The 16,012-nt window shown below is 48.6% G+C and overlaps 2 protein-coding genes across 2 annotated transcripts; one reads left to right on the top strand and one right to left on the bottom strand.

Annotated features, from left to right (window-relative positions):
* Positions 1–1,276: 1,276 nt before the first annotated feature.
* On the top strand, positions 1,277–4,837 carry F4807DRAFT_268018 (uncharacterized protein). The gene is made up of 3 exons (XM_047994549.1): positions 1,277–1,933; positions 1,997–3,609; positions 3,665–4,837. The coding sequence occupies exons 1-3, from the start codon at positions 1,543–1,545 to the stop codon at positions 4,517–4,519; spliced, it is 2,859 nt and encodes a 952-aa protein (XP_047858017.1). The 5' UTR covers positions 1,277–1,542; the 3' UTR covers positions 4,520–4,837.
* A 1,004-nt stretch (positions 4,838–5,841) lies between these two features.
* On the bottom strand, positions 5,842–8,496 carry F4807DRAFT_267943 (4-aminobutyrate aminotransferase). The gene is made up of 2 exons (XM_047994548.1): positions 7,476–8,496; positions 5,842–7,411 (listed from the first exon to the last, which is right to left on the bottom strand). Exons 1-2 carry the CDS (start codon positions 7,772–7,774, stop codon positions 6,205–6,207), a joined length of 1,506 nt encoding a protein of 501 aa, XP_047858018.1. The 5' UTR covers positions 7,775–8,496; the 3' UTR covers positions 5,842–6,204.
* Positions 8,497–16,012: the final 7,516 nt, after the last annotated feature.

Consider the following 16,012-nt stretch of genomic DNA (forward strand, 5'->3'; position numbering starts at 1 on the left):
GCCCATCTTGTCGCTACCGACAGCGCTGACGTTTTTACTACCATTCCAGGCATCTAAAGAGACCCAATCCCTGATATGGTGCTAATTGACGCATAGAGGTGTCGGACGTTCTACTCACGAATGTTAGGAGATCCGAGCATTCGACTTCTCGATCCTCGGGGAATTGCAGAAGGCTTCCAAGCCTTGGTGCGCACTTCCGAATGTTGAACCGGGTTGATCTCCAACTACCATTTCCTAGTATTAGACGATGTCTGCTTGTCGAGGTGCCATTCGTCAGCAATATTACTACTACGCCAGCTTGGGGATTATTCGGCATGAATGAGATTCAAAGCGGAAGAATTGATAAGAATGGAATTAAGGACCAAGGAGTGCTTTTGGGTTCATGAAAAGCATAGCAACTGCCTACTAGGTACCGGCAGTCACCTCCAGGGCGCCCTGAACTCTGAAGTCTAAAAAATAGCAGGAGGTCATAGGTGATGGGAGTATGTACCTATACTTAATCATTAGTATGTAGGTAGGTTACTATACCTCCTAGTACGATATTCTGGACATTTTGGACATTCTACACATTCTACACATTCTACACGCAAGTATTAGAATATTACTGTCTACCTAGATATTAAGGTAGACAGGCACCAACATCGACTTCGTCTTTCATTTTGCGACAACCAAATGATTATACCTCCAGAGGTACTGTACAATACCGGGCAGTGTTGTACAAAGTCCCCTGCTAACCTGCACTAAGGACCAATGGTTAGCGATCCTATTTAGCGAAGTGGTGGGGCAGGTGGTATGCCATAGGCTTCGGATAATTGAACTCTGCCCCGAATTTGCAAAGGCTGGCGCGCCACGCCTTCCATGTCCTCTTCACGTATGTACTCAAATACGGCCCTGGAGTGCAAGCGCAGCTTGGGGTGAGCGTCTCAGCAGGTACAGTACATCTTACTACCTTCAAGGTTCTGATCTGGGACTTGGGAAGGAAGATTGCAGCTGCACCTACGACTTCTAATACTAATAATTTTTCTTTTCGGCGATCCATCGACAACCGACAACGCCCTCACGATATTTTCTTCACTAAACAACATCCATTCCACCAAACCTCCCGACAAAGGAACCTGCTAAACTCCGCGTGTCCCGCGCACCTTTCATCCCTATTCATGGACGTGTAATTGGCAAGATTGGCGAATCAACTGCCTGCAATGTCATTGGGACCGCGCACGAGATAGCATCCGTTCCTGTCGTCCTCTCTCTACCTCTTACCTTTACCTTAGTTCCGCCCATCTCTAACTCCCCTTCTAACTCTTCGCAATCTCCCCCGTTCTTCTCGTCAACGCCAATTTACCTTCCTCTCTTATGTTCGCAAATCCGAAATCGCCGTCGCACGACTTCCATTTTATCAATTTCATCGATAACCTCGCATCCCCGATTTATCGTGCACCGCAAACTTAACTCCGCCAATTCCTTCCACTACCAATCTTGTCCTATCCATTGCCGTGCTTCTTGCGACAATAGATCCCAAGTGTTCTCGGCTTTGTAGTCGTCATGGAGGAAGAGGACCGTCTCAAGGACGGCTTGGAGGGCCTTGCTGTCGATACCACACTCGCGTCGCGGCCTACTACAGTCAAGAAAGAGAGCGAGAGCACCGCGTCATCGCCTAATGTCAGCAAAGAATCTAGGTCGAGGAGTATATCACCCGATGACCAGAAGGCGCGCAGTGATAGTGCATCTACTCCCGATGGTCACCCGCCGAAAATTACTCGCAAAGCATCTCACAAGACGGCACCCCGATCTGTTCAACTATTCGACGATTTACCTGATGTCACCACAGAATCTTTTCGTCATTTCCAGGTTATTCCAGACTGCCTATACGGCTCTAAGTCTCTTGGATCGACGGATCACGACGCGCTGGATTGCGATTGCAGCGAAGAATGGCGTATGTGTCTCCTATCTTTACTAATTTTATAGGGGTTATGGGGCGCTAACAGGCATGTTTCAGGGGACGGCATGAACCATGCCTGCGGCGATGATTCGGATTGCATCAACCGAGCAACGAAGATGGAGTGCGTCGATGGCGACTGCAATTGCGGTGATGGTTGTCAAAACCAACGGTTTCAGCGCAAGCAATATGCTGATGTTTCGGTTATTCAAACCGAGAAGAAGGGGTTCGGACTCCGAGCTAACACGACTCTTGAAGCTAATGATTTCATTTTTGAGTACATCGGAGAAGTTATCAACGAGCCCACTTTCCGAAGAAGGACAATTCAATATGATAAGGAGGGCATTCGCCACTTCTATTTCATGTCACTGACCAAGAATGAATTCGTAGATGCGACTAAGAAAGGTAACCTGGGTCGTTTTTGCAATCATTCATGTAATCCAAACTGCTACGTGGATAAATGGGTTGTTGGCAGCAAGCTTCGCATGGGCATTTTTGCCTCGAGAAAAGTTCACCCTGGCGAGGAATTGGTCTTCAATTACAACGTCGACAGGTACGGAGCCGATCCCCAACCCTGCTACTGCGGGGAACCGAACTGCATTGGATTCATCGGAGGTAAGACCCAGACAGAGCGGGCAACGAAACTATCCGATGCAACCATCGAAGCTCTGGGTATCGACGATGGCGATGGCTGGGATACCGTCGTCGCAAAGAAGCCGCGTAAAAAGAAGATCACGGAAGACGACGAGGAGTACGTTAATAGCGTACAAGCTCGCGGCTTGGATGAGAAGGACGTCACTAAAGTCATGGCCACGCTCATGCAATGCAAGGAGAAATGGATTGCAGTTAAATTGCTTGAGCGTATCCAGCATAGCGACGACGACCGAGTTCGCAACCGAGTTGTGCAGATGCACGGCTATCAAATTCTGAAGACCGCGCTGAATACCTTCTTAGATGACAACAACGTCGTTCTTCAGATTCTCGACATCCTGTATAAGTTTCCTCGGCTAACTAGGAACAAGATATCCGATTCCAAGATTGAGTCGACTATCCAGTCACTAACAAAGTCAGACCACGAGAATGTAGCTTCGGAAGCAACACGATTGCTAGACGAATGGAGTAAGCTGGAAATAGCGTATCGAATCCCCCGAAAGAAGATGGACCCTAATGCTCAATCAACACCGAGCGCACAACCCGTTAATTCTTTTGAGGAACGTCGCGGAAACCGTTCTGAAGAAACACCCGTTAAAAATACCTTCACTCTTCCGGAGAATATTCCTAAGGGTCCACGAAGCAATGTCCCTCAACGAAACCAAAATTACTTCAATAATCAACGCTTCCGCCGACCTCAGGTCCAGAATCTCCCCCCTGGTTGGTTCGCAGCCACCGATAAGCGGGGGAACTTGTATTACTACACACGTAACGGCGTCACAACGTGGCAAAAGCCGACCGCGCCGCCCGAGTCAGCCCAGTCGCAGCTGAGAGGACCCTCTATAGCAGAACAACGGCAGAAGACGCTGCAGGACATCATTGACTCTGTGACAAAGTCGGACAGTGCCCCTAGGCGATCAGCATCGCAAACTCCGCAAACTAGTACGCCTACCCAGGAACCCAAGAAGGAGAAGTGGCGCTCTCTGCCAGTCGAGAAGCAGATGAAGATTTACGAGAACACGGTACGCGAGATATCGACAATATTAAAGTCCTTCCAAATTACTAATTTTGTTACAGCTATTCCCACACGTAAAGTATGTCATGGATAAATTCCGCCACTCGCTCCCTAGGGAGGACCTAAAGAAGTTCGCCAAGGATGTCAATAAGAAACTAGTTTCCTCAGACTACAAGAACCACCGTGTCGAAGATCCAACATCGATTACCGAGAAGCAAGAGAAGAAAGTCAAGAAATACGTCAAAGATTTCTTTGATCGCGCAGTCGAGAAATACAAGGCACATGAGAAGAAGAAGGCTGAACGAGCTAACCATGGGCAAGACGTAGCACGACCGGGCGATGGCACAGACTCCATTACAGCACCAGCTGCCAAGGATGAAGATATCGTGATGACAGACGACGAGACAGGTTCCACGCCTAACAGCGTTGACAGGAAGCGCAAACGTGAAGATGACACGGCGGGCTCTCCTAGTGTGACGCCTTCCGAGACACCTTCAATGAAGCGCCTTAAGGAGGAGGAAGCTGACGTTCCGAGTCCTCCGCCGCCGCCTCCGCCACCAATTGACGGCGAGACTGCTTTGGACGTAGCAACTGAGGATGATAAGGCCCATGGAGAACTTAATGATGACTTACTACATGAAGACGACGAGGAACAGCGCGTAGCTGCTGAGGCGGAACGACAGAAGCTGCGAGAAGAGGAAGCGGCGCTTGAACGAGAGAACGAGCTTAACATGCTCGATTTCGAACGAGAACAAGAACAGCAGGACACCAATGGTAAGATGGTGAATGGAACTCGCCATGTCGATGAAGGGGTTTCTCGAACTCGGGAGAACTCGGGCGGTGGTTTGGATTCAGCTGGGGAGGATGGTGCTGCGATCCAACATAGCACTAGGAAGCATGAGGTCATGAGCCACTAAGCATGTACAGGCGTCGCGGGCCAACGAATTGCTAGGCTTTTGCCCAGTAAAACCCCGCTTTCCACTTGAGTTAGGCCTTCGCAACTAAAAACACCCAAAAAGGGGAAAACATCCATAGCAACGAATTCCTCTATTTAATACGACCATAACAACATTGCCGGTAATTCATGAGGACGATTTCCCCATCATCGACTCTTCCGTTGTCTATTGAATCACAAATTTTTTTGCGTACCAGATCTTTACTTAATCCATTTCTCGGGGCGGGTTCTACGGTTTTTACACACACACACACAACGCACATATACAAAGGTCGCCGAACTGTACTTTGATTGCATTTTCCCGGACAAAGGGGGCGGGGTTTATCTTTTTATTTTCCACACGGTCCCAGGTATTAAACATTGGCGGCGTTTTCGGTAAAAGGACGATTTCTGAGTCTTGCTTGCATTCGACCCATCCATTTTCTTCATCGACCGGTGACGGGGGCAACACGGGGGGGAAAGAAGAAACCATTTCGTGAGAGAGAGAAGGGAGAAGGGAGGAAGGGGGCTGCATAACAACACGTGGATGACTAATAGGTGCATGTTTCGGAGAATTCAAGAAAGGGAGGGTGTACTGCTATGATTTTTACTTGACTTTTTACTTCCCCCGGGGAGGAGGCGTTCGCAACGCCCGAAGAGTGTGTGCGCGCGTTGTAATGCGATGCGATGCGATGCGATGCGATCTCACACCGACCGTATAATACACCAGGACACCGGTATGATAAGCGGGCTCTACCCCATACCTACAGCCCCGCGAGGTGCGTGAGCGGGCGTTGCGAGATACGATAGGTACCCTACATAAGGGGGAAGAGTAACGGGCAACAACAAGAGTCAGCCGGGGGGGGATTATTTTGTGCCATAACAAGTCGGGGGGGATGGGGGAAAGGTGGGCTAGTGGTCTTTTTCGTGGCCCCAAGTACATAACCGCCGATGATCCAATCAATCATCAAGTCAATAGACGAAGAAGAAAAAGATGAGAAAAAAAAAGGGAGGCTTTCTTACGAGAAACCCGTAATTTTTTTCCACAATTCGCGATTTTCCTTGAACGGTGATAGATTGACTTGAGTTTGTGTAAGCCGTTTCCCGACGGAAACCGAGTTTGATAAGTAGATTTCTACGTCGCATTGCTACCGTGGTACTTCAAACTCATCGTTTAATTGCTTTCCGCTACACACGTACGTACGTCCTCGTCCCCACGCAAAGGAGGGCGAGATTCCCAATTCCCAAACTCCGTATCCCCTCGCGTGGCTAACCTCTTCCCGAAACGTATCGGATAATTAAGTTTGGCATCCCGGATCAAATGCACGTATTTGCCGCCCATCTTACGCAAGATGACCGGGGAGAAAAAGACGAAAAGAAAAGAATAAAAAATGTTGGGTGGATGAGATAATCTTTTCCCCTTTTCCTTTCCTTGTGGCTTTTTCTTCCTGCACCTTCACCTTCGCCCTTCGCCTTTTCCCCTCATCAAACTTGCCCGCTTACCCCGAAGCTCGCAAGCCTCAGGTTTCAAGTTCTACGTCTCTTCGTGAAGGTCATGCCATTGACCTAGCTAACCCTGTCCTGTCGTATATGCCTATCCAAATAACAAAGAAAAAAAAAGTACCTTGCTTCACACTTCTATCCAAGAAATGAGACGAATCAGCGAAATCAGCTCGAGACGATCTTCTCCAATGCCGCAAGCAGGATGTCCGCGTGCGACTTCTCAAAGATCAGCATGGGGCGCAGACGCACGGCGCGCTCGCCCGAGCCGCCGATGTTGACGCCGAACTTCTTGGCCTTCTTGAGGAACTCGTCGCGCTTCGGGTTGTCGAAGGCGATGAAGGTGCCCTGGCCCTTGCCGCGCAGGTTGTCGAACTGGCCTGGGTACTTCTTGGCGAGGCCCTCGAGCTTGGAGAAGAGGTAGTCGCCGACCTTGGCGGTGTTGGCGACTAGATCGTGGCGCTGGATCTCGTCGATTATGGCGCGGAAGATGAGAGCGCGCGCCGGGTCGCCCATCCAGGTGTTGAACTGGCGGTACGGCTTGTTGGGCCGCAGCGACGGGTCCCCGTAGTAGTAGCCCGCCGTCTGCGCCTTCTTACTGAATGTCACCATGTCTGGCGGCTCGGGTAAGTCCCAGTGGTCGTGGGCCCAGAACTTGCCGGTTGCGCCGACGCCTGTCTGGACCTCGTCGACGATGAGGAGGACGCCGTGCTTCTTGGTTAAAGCGCGCAGGCCCCGGAAAAAGGCGGGAGAGGCGTGGTTGTCACCACCCTCGGATTGGATGGGCTCGACGATGACAGCGGCGGGAGGGATGTGGTAGTTCAAGATGAGGTGCTCGACCTCGGCGAGCGAGTCAGCCTCGGCCTTAGCATTCTCCTCAGCGTGCTCCTCGAGAGGGTACTTAAGCTGGGGGAAGGTGGCGTGAGGCCAGTCGAAGGCGGGGATATCCAATTTGTGGATAGGCTTCGACCTAGTCGTCGAGAGTGTACCGAAGAGACGGCCGTGGAAGGCAGTCTTAAAGGACAGGATGGAGAGCTCCGAGGCGCCGGGTGTCTGGTTCAACATGGAGGAATCCAGCTCCTCCTGTGTGAACTCGACGTTAGGGCCACCACGGTCGCGCTGTCGTCGCCACATGAAGGCAGCTTTGAAAGCCGTCTCGTTCGCGTCCGATCCAGCCATTCCCGTGAAGACTTGGTTGAGCCCCTTAGGTGCTACCTTAAGGATACCAGTCTCCAGGATGTCGGCCCAGTCGTGTGAAGGGAAGTTGCCCAATGCGGGTCTGTTGATAAGCGCTGTGACCATCTCAGGACTCTCAGCGGCTTTCTTCAGAACCGGGTTATTGTACCCGACGGGTATCGAGGCAATTTGGGCGTAACTTAAGAGGGGTCAGTTTCCACTTAGGGAGTACAAAGCAACAGTCTCCATGCGAGCGAACTTACACATCCAGCAGAGCATTTCCATCAGGGTCGATGATGTAATTTCCGACGCTCTTGGTGTAATCAGCAAGCATGTTCAAGCTTCGAGTATCGAAGACTTTGTCTAGCTTGGAAATGTACTTCTTGGAAGCCGGACCGGGGATGTCCGTCTTCACTATCGGAGCCTCAGGCTCGCCGGGGTAGAAGCTGGAAACCATCCTTGCGCTCGATACAGTAAACTGGCGGGTTAAGGTTCGAGAGATGGCAGGCCGTGAGATGGCGGAAAGGGGCCGGAGGGCGGCTCCATGACGAAGGGCAGCCATCGTTTTATCTATTTGCGTTTATTGCCTCTGTTGCGTCTAAGAATGCGGGCTTCGCTGCTAGCCACCGGCGAGTCTCAGTAAGCCCGGGATCACGGGGGTAGACAACCGGGAGCTAATTGGCTGCTTGAGGATTAGAAAGTCAGATATATGGATTCTATTCCACTTCGTTGAAAAATTTCCACCTCGACGAGAGGAGAAGATGAAAGTTTAAAAAGATGAAGTGACTAAAAGGAACGGGGCCTTTGAGGAATAATAAGGGTAATAACAGGTAATAAAGGGACGGTTTATCGTTTATCGAGCTTATCATTCGTAGCGGGGGTGCCGGACGAGAGCGGACCTAGCTGGGTCCTACTGGGTCTAAGGAACCAAGCTTTTGCGGGGTCCTGACTCGCGACTTTGATTGGCGAGAATTACACTACGTCAGCGATACTCGGGCAAAGTTCTTTACGTAATGGCGCGCTACCCGTACTATCGTCACGGCCGCCCCGCAGTCTTCGAGAGGCCGGACCCTTGACCGAGGCACCATCGACCCGGCTCCAGGTGAAGCTCAAATTAGCAATTGCGGAATATGGAAAGTCCATGCGATATCGCGATATTGTGATAGCTTTTAAATCGCCTCAATCCGTTGTACCCACTAGTACTTTTCCCGACATCGCTACCGATAACCAACGTTCCCCTATTTATACTTACGAATTGTCGTACGTTAAAGCAACTTCTTTTTCGTTATGTATGTGGCTCGTCTACTAAAAGATGGTGTGCAGGTCTAGATGTAAGTATCTATATTAGGTGTTTTTCCCGGAGTGCCAATGCAACGCCGCCCTTCCCAACAACCAGTATAATATAAAGTTGCGTCGCAGCGATGGTAAGTTGATATTGAGCATATGCGGCCGCGGCAATGCATGCGACCTGCTTGGCAAATGCCTTGGCTTTTGCGATAAAAGTCATATCATAATGAAGAGAGGGGAATATAAAAACATGTTCATACATCAGACATATTGCCACGTGGGAGTGAACCACAAATGGGACGAATCAAATGAGAGCTCCAAATGCCGTTGAAGAGTGCCCCCATATGATTCCTACGGAAGCTATAACCAATGATCCCTATTGTATTACCTACTTTATATAAAGATATCGTGGATCCTGAATAGGTGAGATATCTAGTTCCTTTCGACGACAATTTTACCACACTGATGACCCTGTAAGAGATGATAAGGAGGTTGATGGTCATAATCTCTTAAGGTTCATGAAGATCGGGCTTGATTTGACACAGGTGTCAAGCGCTGGTAGTAAGAAGTGAGATAGTAGCGCCTAAGCCGCATCACACGTAACCTTTGAGACGAATATAGAAGGGACCGAAGGCCTCAAGGGGTTTGGGGAGAGGGTCAAGCACGGCAAGCTACCTACTAGTATCACTCATTCTGTCACAGTCTTCAACTACGGGCCATGCCCTCGACATTAGGCATACGATGAAATGATTAGATTATGGCTTTTACCAGCTAATTACCACATGATTCAAACGTTTCAAGGCCATGTACGTTCATATGGCTATGGTTATATTATATTTCTCACTATCAGAAGCCTCCTCGGTAAGAGCTGGTAGCCAGAGGTCTCGCCAGGGTTAGCTAGTAGCCCAGAAGGATCGGGAGCCGGCTTGTACGAGGCCGCCCTGTTGGCAGTTAGCCCTTTGGCTGTAGACAAAGGAAGGTCTATGTATGTATACCACATCCCCTTGGAAGCAGTAGTTAGAGCTCTTCGCGTAACAACGTCGTTATTCCTTAGCCCTTTAGTTCCGCCTCATGACACTTACAACATGACCAAGGGCTTCATTCTTTGTCTACCTAGCCTTTAATGTGAGAGAACTAGCTACATGATACGTTAATCTTGTCCGGATATCGATGTGTCTTCTTGTAGGTCTTGACATGGTAAGCTAAGCCGCGTCCCTACTTATTATCTCCTGATTGGCATGAATCTATTGATGTTTCTAGACACAACCTATCTGGCTCGCTGGACTAGGCTTGCCGCACGAAGGAAGGTCCTCAGCTGGTCAGCATCTATCACCCATAGACGCCAGTGTGTTATCACATAAGATGGAATGGATCTAGGTACCTAAGTATGTAAACCCAGGTAGTCTAGTCAAGGGAGTAAGAAAAGCTTCTATGAAAATTGATCCCGTAAAAAGTACAAATGCAATCGATCGGTTTGAAAGCATACGAGCCCCTGAAATTTACTTAATACCACTACGTTCGTGATGTAAAATCATAAATAAAAGGGGTTATGTGGAGAAGAGTACTCAGCCGGAATGATACGAGAAGAGCATAACGATCCTATTGGCTTTTCATGTTGTCCCTTTCCTAAGGAAAAGAACAAAATTGACCATACACTGTCAATAGGGATAGGGGGTCGTAGTGTGGCAGTGTGGAATTCGTGAATACGTAGGTGGCTATGGCTACATATCTAAGACACCAAGCCCCGGTTTTCCAAGTAAGGGGCAGGAATTTATATTCATCATGTTGAATTAGTTACTAACTTTCCCGCTCTGCATAGACAAAAATAGTGACACTTCTCTTCTCTAGTACTGTTTCACATGGAGTGTTGTGGCTAAAGTTATAGTCAACAATGCCCGCCGAGGAAACGACTGAACACCACCGGTCTACATAGATCGATCGGATCTGTTCATGTAAGCACATCAAATACCACCCGTGTTCAGTTGGCATCGTTCTCAAGGCTACGAGTAGGTCTGGATGCCACCTATACAACTAGGTCTGGATGCCACCTATACAACTAGGTCTCAAAATGACGAGTCTTAGCTACGGCAAAGCAAAATGTGATACTATGCAACATTAACTTTTATTTTCACATTAAAGGGGCAGATAAGGGAGTCACACAATTGTATTTTGAATGCTTCGAATGACCATTGGGATACCACGAAGACTAAGAGGCTTAGATGTAAATGCCCAGAGGTATATCATTATCTATTTAGCTAGTTGATTCGGAATGGATTGGAAAGGGGACAAATATAGAACCAGCTCCTTACTGAGCTGAGGCTAGACAATCATTTTTATGACACTATTTTGCAGGAGGTTCGATTGGCTTTCTAAGCGCAATGTACCCTGATAGGGTAATTGGAGATTTAAGGATATCCAATTCCAACTTGCTGTATCTTTGGAATGTCATGTTCCCCTTTCCGATCCTTTGTAAAACCATGACGGTGAGGATTGGTGAATGATTTACAGTGCGCAATAGCACTGTAGTGTGAAACCTGGGGTATGCTTGTGGGAAGTTGAAGGGATTTCATGATATGATTGGTTCGACGATCCCTAGTTTTCATCTAGATCTATGAGTCGATCATGTTATACTTCCTAGCAAGGCCGCCCCGTCTGCTTTCTAGCAGCCCTCACTAGGAGTATAGGAACAAGTATTAGCAAAGGGGATGTTAACCCATCTCCTTAGCGACCCGGATAGCTTCAAATGCGGTGTACGTATCAAGTATAACTGATCGAAGGTGTTGGCAGTTTAGCCGCATTGTCGAGTGTATGACAATTGATATAGAACGCGTACGAGGTACCTACCGCCTAGCTTTATCTTTATATAGTCCAGTCTCCTGTTCCTTGTACGCACCACTAGACTCGTCAAACAAGGGGGCACTTATATCCGAAAATGATAATTGGTTAATGGCTGGACTGGCGTTGTAAACCTCACTTCGCTAATAGGTGTTACGTCGTCATGAAACTGGACCGCGAAGAGCAACTATGGCGTTATGTAGTATGTGCAAGTCAGCTGAAACGCCCTCTAGTGTATGCAAACACGGTTCCTCCTGCAAGGAACTACTGAAAAAAAGGAAAGAAAAGAATAACTGTTACTAAGAATCCACATCTATCAGATTTTTTCAGCCCTGGAGAGTTGCACGGCAGGGGCGGCATGGCAGCATGGGGAAGCGTGCCGGTGGGATCTGCCCGGAAAAGGTCCTAGCTGACAAGATACACCTCTGCAAGGATGGTAATTGTTATTTGGTGGACCTTTACTCCACTGTCATAGAATTGTATCTTGCCATTAATATTTGTAAGGGAAGATACTTCTTTATACAGAGGTTATTCACAGATATGTATAAAGCATATATATCTTGTAGCCTTTTATATATTTTCCGTGGCTCAGTACATATCCACTAATGGAGCAATTCTCCATCAAATAACAATTACCATCCCTGCGGAGGTGTATGTAATGGGCATGCAGCCGGATGCAAAGCAGCAACATTCATTTTTTCGCGACGGTCCAATCAGAGACGCGCCAGCCCCGTCGTCTTTTTTATCCTTCGACCCGTTCAAAGGATTCGGCTGGAAGGGATCGGAGGCTCAACAACCTTGCCCAGCCCTAATTGGAAATCTGATTAGTGAGAAGACGGATCTTTCGGAAATTTGACTGCCTGAGCAGATGAAAAGAAACGTGGCCGCGTGCGACGAGCCGTCGTTCCGACCTGATGAGCCAAGGAGAGCGTTAGATATCCGGTCAATGCTAATTACTAATTGGTTTTGAAGGAGCTAAACTAAAAATTGGGACTGATGCTTATGAATTAATAGCTTGTCTTTTTATATTGTTTTGTTTTGTTGTGTTGTTTTAGTTACCAATGTCAATATTTACTTTCGTTAGGAGCGTAAAAATCGCGACAACAGAAAGGTCTACGATCAAAGCCGTCGTTTCAAAGGAGACCGCTAAACTACGGAAGACGTAGTCGAGATTTGACACAGCGGTCTAGACTAACAAAACCCTTAGCGCTGCAGAAGTCATGGCAAAACGAGATTGCTGTGGATCTAGGTAGGGCTACTAGCCTATGAAGCTTAGGCAGGGGAGCTCGTGTTGAGAAGCATCGCCGCCGCAAGGTCATTGCTGCACGCAGAGCTCCGCCTGATGGGCTCGGACTCAAAGAGCTTGGTTCAGATGACGAACCGGCGGAGCACCCGGAGCCGCTTCAACGGCTAAACGATGCTCATAGCCATGACGCTCTGTTGCAGATGTCTCAGAATGTTGGTGCCAAGTCCGGATATCTTAAATGCATTCATGTGCATTGTCGGCGGGGTACGTCAAATGTCACGGCCTCTTGGGGTTAGGAGAGACATACAGCGAACCTGTGGGACAGTGAAGATGCTGCGGAATCCGATGGCGTGCACCGTCGTAGCCTTAGACGTGGACCTGTCGCCGCTATTTTGCCCCTCCGGATCGTGAGGTGAATCCGAAGTTTTCGGGGTATTCCCTGATATATAGTGGAAGAGTGGTCAGATTATCCGGCTAGATCGCAGAATGCTTCCATGCGCCGCTTGTCCAGGAATCGGACGACCGCGGGATTGCTCTGTATGTAGTAATCAATATAAAAGAGCGGGGATGTTCCAGTGGATTTATGCGGCGAGATCGTATCTACGCTACCAACGTCTTGGGTATACGATCTTGCTGTGCTGTGCTGTACTGTATGTGCTGGATCGTGTGTGTCTCGGTGTTTGCTTAGATATTTCATCGGCGGATCTTAGCACGGGTATGTTGTGTTAGTCTAGCAGTCCGTGAAGGTATGAATCTATGGACACTACCGGTAGACCGATGAGAAAGTGAATCGGAGGGTAACGCCGGTCTCCGCATGGTTTATCCTTGGGCCATAGCAGCACCAAGTCTCACAGCGTAGAGTCCTATGGCAGGTAGCCACTACAGGGTCCAAGCCGGCTTCAGCCCATGTTGCAATTGTCTCCATCGTCGAATAAGTCTCTCTCCGTACACAACTCCTGCGTTAAGGAGCTAGACTCAAAATCCAATGAGGCAGCCGGGCAACAAGCCGATGGCGTCTTGAGGCAGTGAAATAAATGTCAGGGCCTTTGGTCAGCGGTGAGATATCTATGTTGGGCTAGACTAGGCGGTCCTTGTCGACTGTGCCTTGCGTGCCCTGAAGACGGAATACTTTAGAAGCTCATTGGCGTAGTGTTTCGCATCGGAGATTATTGTCTTTTTTCCTTCTTGGGCTAAGCTTGCGGGCTAGTCCAGGATGATCGCCAGAACTCCAGACACCCCTGACTCTCCCTGCATGAATATGTAATAGTATTCAGGTACTGTCTATTAATATTGTGAGCGCTCGAGATTCGCTGTCTTCTCAGTGATGGTAACGCTGCGGCATCAGTTGGGTTTTCGGTGCTCGTATTTAATTGGAAGGTAAGTTGAATGAAGCATTGGCAATAGTCGCCTTTTTGCTTATTTCGACCTCTTATCTTTCTCAACGTCGTCGCTACGATAAGTGAACAAAAATGTCTCAGCTAGTAAATAGTAAATATGTACATAACATGATTCACGTACCTGGAAGAATAAAAATTTTTGCTCCTTGCTGGGGTGGATTAGTGGACTCAGGAACCCCCATATTCTTACTATCACGTATGTATGTAAGAGCTGAGGAATATTTAATTTGAGCGTCATATCATACCGCCTAGGTATGACGACCCCGGTTTGTTGAGCTCGGCCCTGTTACAGGTCAATTGGAATGAATATGAAGTCAGCATAAGATCTTTGGTATGAAGTTAGTGAAGCCGTTAGTAAAGCAGCAAAATCCATAGCAAACATCGATGGCCCTGGCATGAGGCGTGGGCAAACTTTTCCCAAGGCCACGGTTAAGATTCACATGTATTAGATATGCGAGATGGCGGAGAACAACTGGAGAATAACTAGTAGGGCTGCCTTGTCGATTGTTCAGAGGCTCATAGACTGAACGGTCTCTCACGTGAAAGAGGTCCGCAGAACACGCCAGCGAGTGGATTTCTTAGGCCTCTCACGGCCCTCACGGACCCATATCATCAAACCTAATGCTACCGGAAACTGTCCTAGCGAAGTTGAAAGACACAATGACCTTGTCTGTTGTTGGTCTTCGGCAGCAATAATAGCGACGTTAAGGACGGGAGCTATTTTCCGCCTCATATTGCTTCTGAAAAATTTCTCGCTCCTTATTGCTGGGCCGCTGGTAGAACGTCTGACAAGCTTACTTTTTTCTTTCTTTTCTTCTTCCTTCGCTTCTGTTCTTACGATCCTTCCATATAGGGGCAAGCAGGCTGAGAATTCCGACACTCATTCGCTCATTATTCGTTCATCCATTCGTCGTCGAGTACGGCAATAGTTGCGCTTTTTTCCCGGAATTGCCAACCTTGCTGACCGGCGCCTGGAAACCTTGTGCTGCACAATTCGCTTGTTCTGGAGCCCCCTATTCAGCATTCAGCCATTTCGCTGGATTACGTACCACGCACGGCCAAGAGACCCAAGGCGAAAGGAGTCCCAATTGAATCTGTCATAGCGACAACGTCCAGACCCTAGGCTTTAAGGTTAAAAGCCTCAAAGGAAAAAAGGACAAGAGCAAGAATAAGAGGGTGCGATTGGGGGCGGGATTAGAACAGGGACCTGTGAGATCTATCCAAGCCAAAAGCTCGGGGCTGCATATCATATTGGACGGGATCCAGCCCGAAGAGCAGGCCACGACCAATCCTATCATCGTATCCACCAATCTTATCCTGCTTGTCCAACGGTAAAATCCTACCCCCGAACGGCATCAGCCATTGGAAAGGAGGGGTAGATTAGAACGCTGGGAGGGGATTTCGCGGTGCGTCGCGTTGATGATAGGCCGCTCGTACCTGCATACCCCTGCAAAAACCTGCAAAATACCTGCAAAGCTGCGAGAGGAAAATATCCCAGAAGCACACGGGAAGACAAGGGTTGTGTGTGGCATCCCACCCAGTTCCCATCCGGTACTACCTCACCAACACGAGAGCGCAGCAGCGCGACAACCATCAGGACGCGTCCGAACCGCTTTACTTTTATTCTGAGTGGCCCCGCCGAATAGCAAACACTCCCATTTCGACCTCCGGCCTACTTTCCTGACCCTCTACCTTTCTATCCTCTTGTCCTGTCCTGTCTTTCATCCCACACCTTGGGAACCTACTACTAATCTTCAGTAATCGCTTTCTCCTTATTACAACCTGAGCTAGGTGTGGTCGGTATTACCGGCCTGCTGGGTCTGTCCGTTATCATCTCCATTCTTTCCCGTTCATTCTCTCGCTTATACACACAAATATCACGGCCCAAGGCCCGACATTCGTTTGCTTAGTTTTTCATCTTGCTTTGCTTTAACTAGCCCGGCAGTTGACCTATATAAAGAAATTCTGCAGTCTCCCGGGACGCATCGCCTCATGTATATTCCGGTTGGTCGACTGCATATACCATATACCAACA

The sequence above is a fragment of the Annulohypoxylon truncatum genome (assembly GCF_022578515.1).
Source record: "Annulohypoxylon truncatum strain CBS 140777 unplaced genomic scaffold F4807scaffold_4, whole genome shotgun sequence".
Classification (NCBI taxonomy): Eukaryota; Fungi; Ascomycota; class Sordariomycetes; order Xylariales; family Hypoxylaceae; genus Annulohypoxylon; species Annulohypoxylon truncatum.

What these genes read in the sequence shown, in the direction of transcription:
- F4807DRAFT_268018 (XM_047994549.1), top strand. Translation starts at nt 1,543, where the DNA reads ATGGAGGAAGAGGACCGTCTCAAGGACGGCTTGGAGGGCCTTGCTGTC. An exon ending in CGATTGCAGCGAAGAATGGC is followed by an intron (nt 1,934 to 1,996) that starts GTATGTGTCTCC and finishes GGCATGTTTCAG; the next exon opens with GGGACGGCATGAACCATGCC. An exon ending in TGAAGATTTACGAGAACACG is followed by an intron (nt 3,610 to 3,664) that starts GTACGCGAGATA and finishes ATTTTGTTACAG; the next exon opens with CTATTCCCACACGTAAAGTA.
- F4807DRAFT_267943 (XM_047994548.1), bottom strand. Translation starts at nt 7,774, where the DNA reads ATGGCTGCCCTTCGTCATGGAGCCGCCCTCCGGCCCCTTTCCGCCATC. An exon ending in GGAAATGCTCTGCTGGATGT is followed by an intron (nt 7,412 to 7,475) that starts GTAAGTTCGCTC and finishes ACCCCTCTTAAG; the next exon opens with TTACGCCCAAATTGCCTCGA.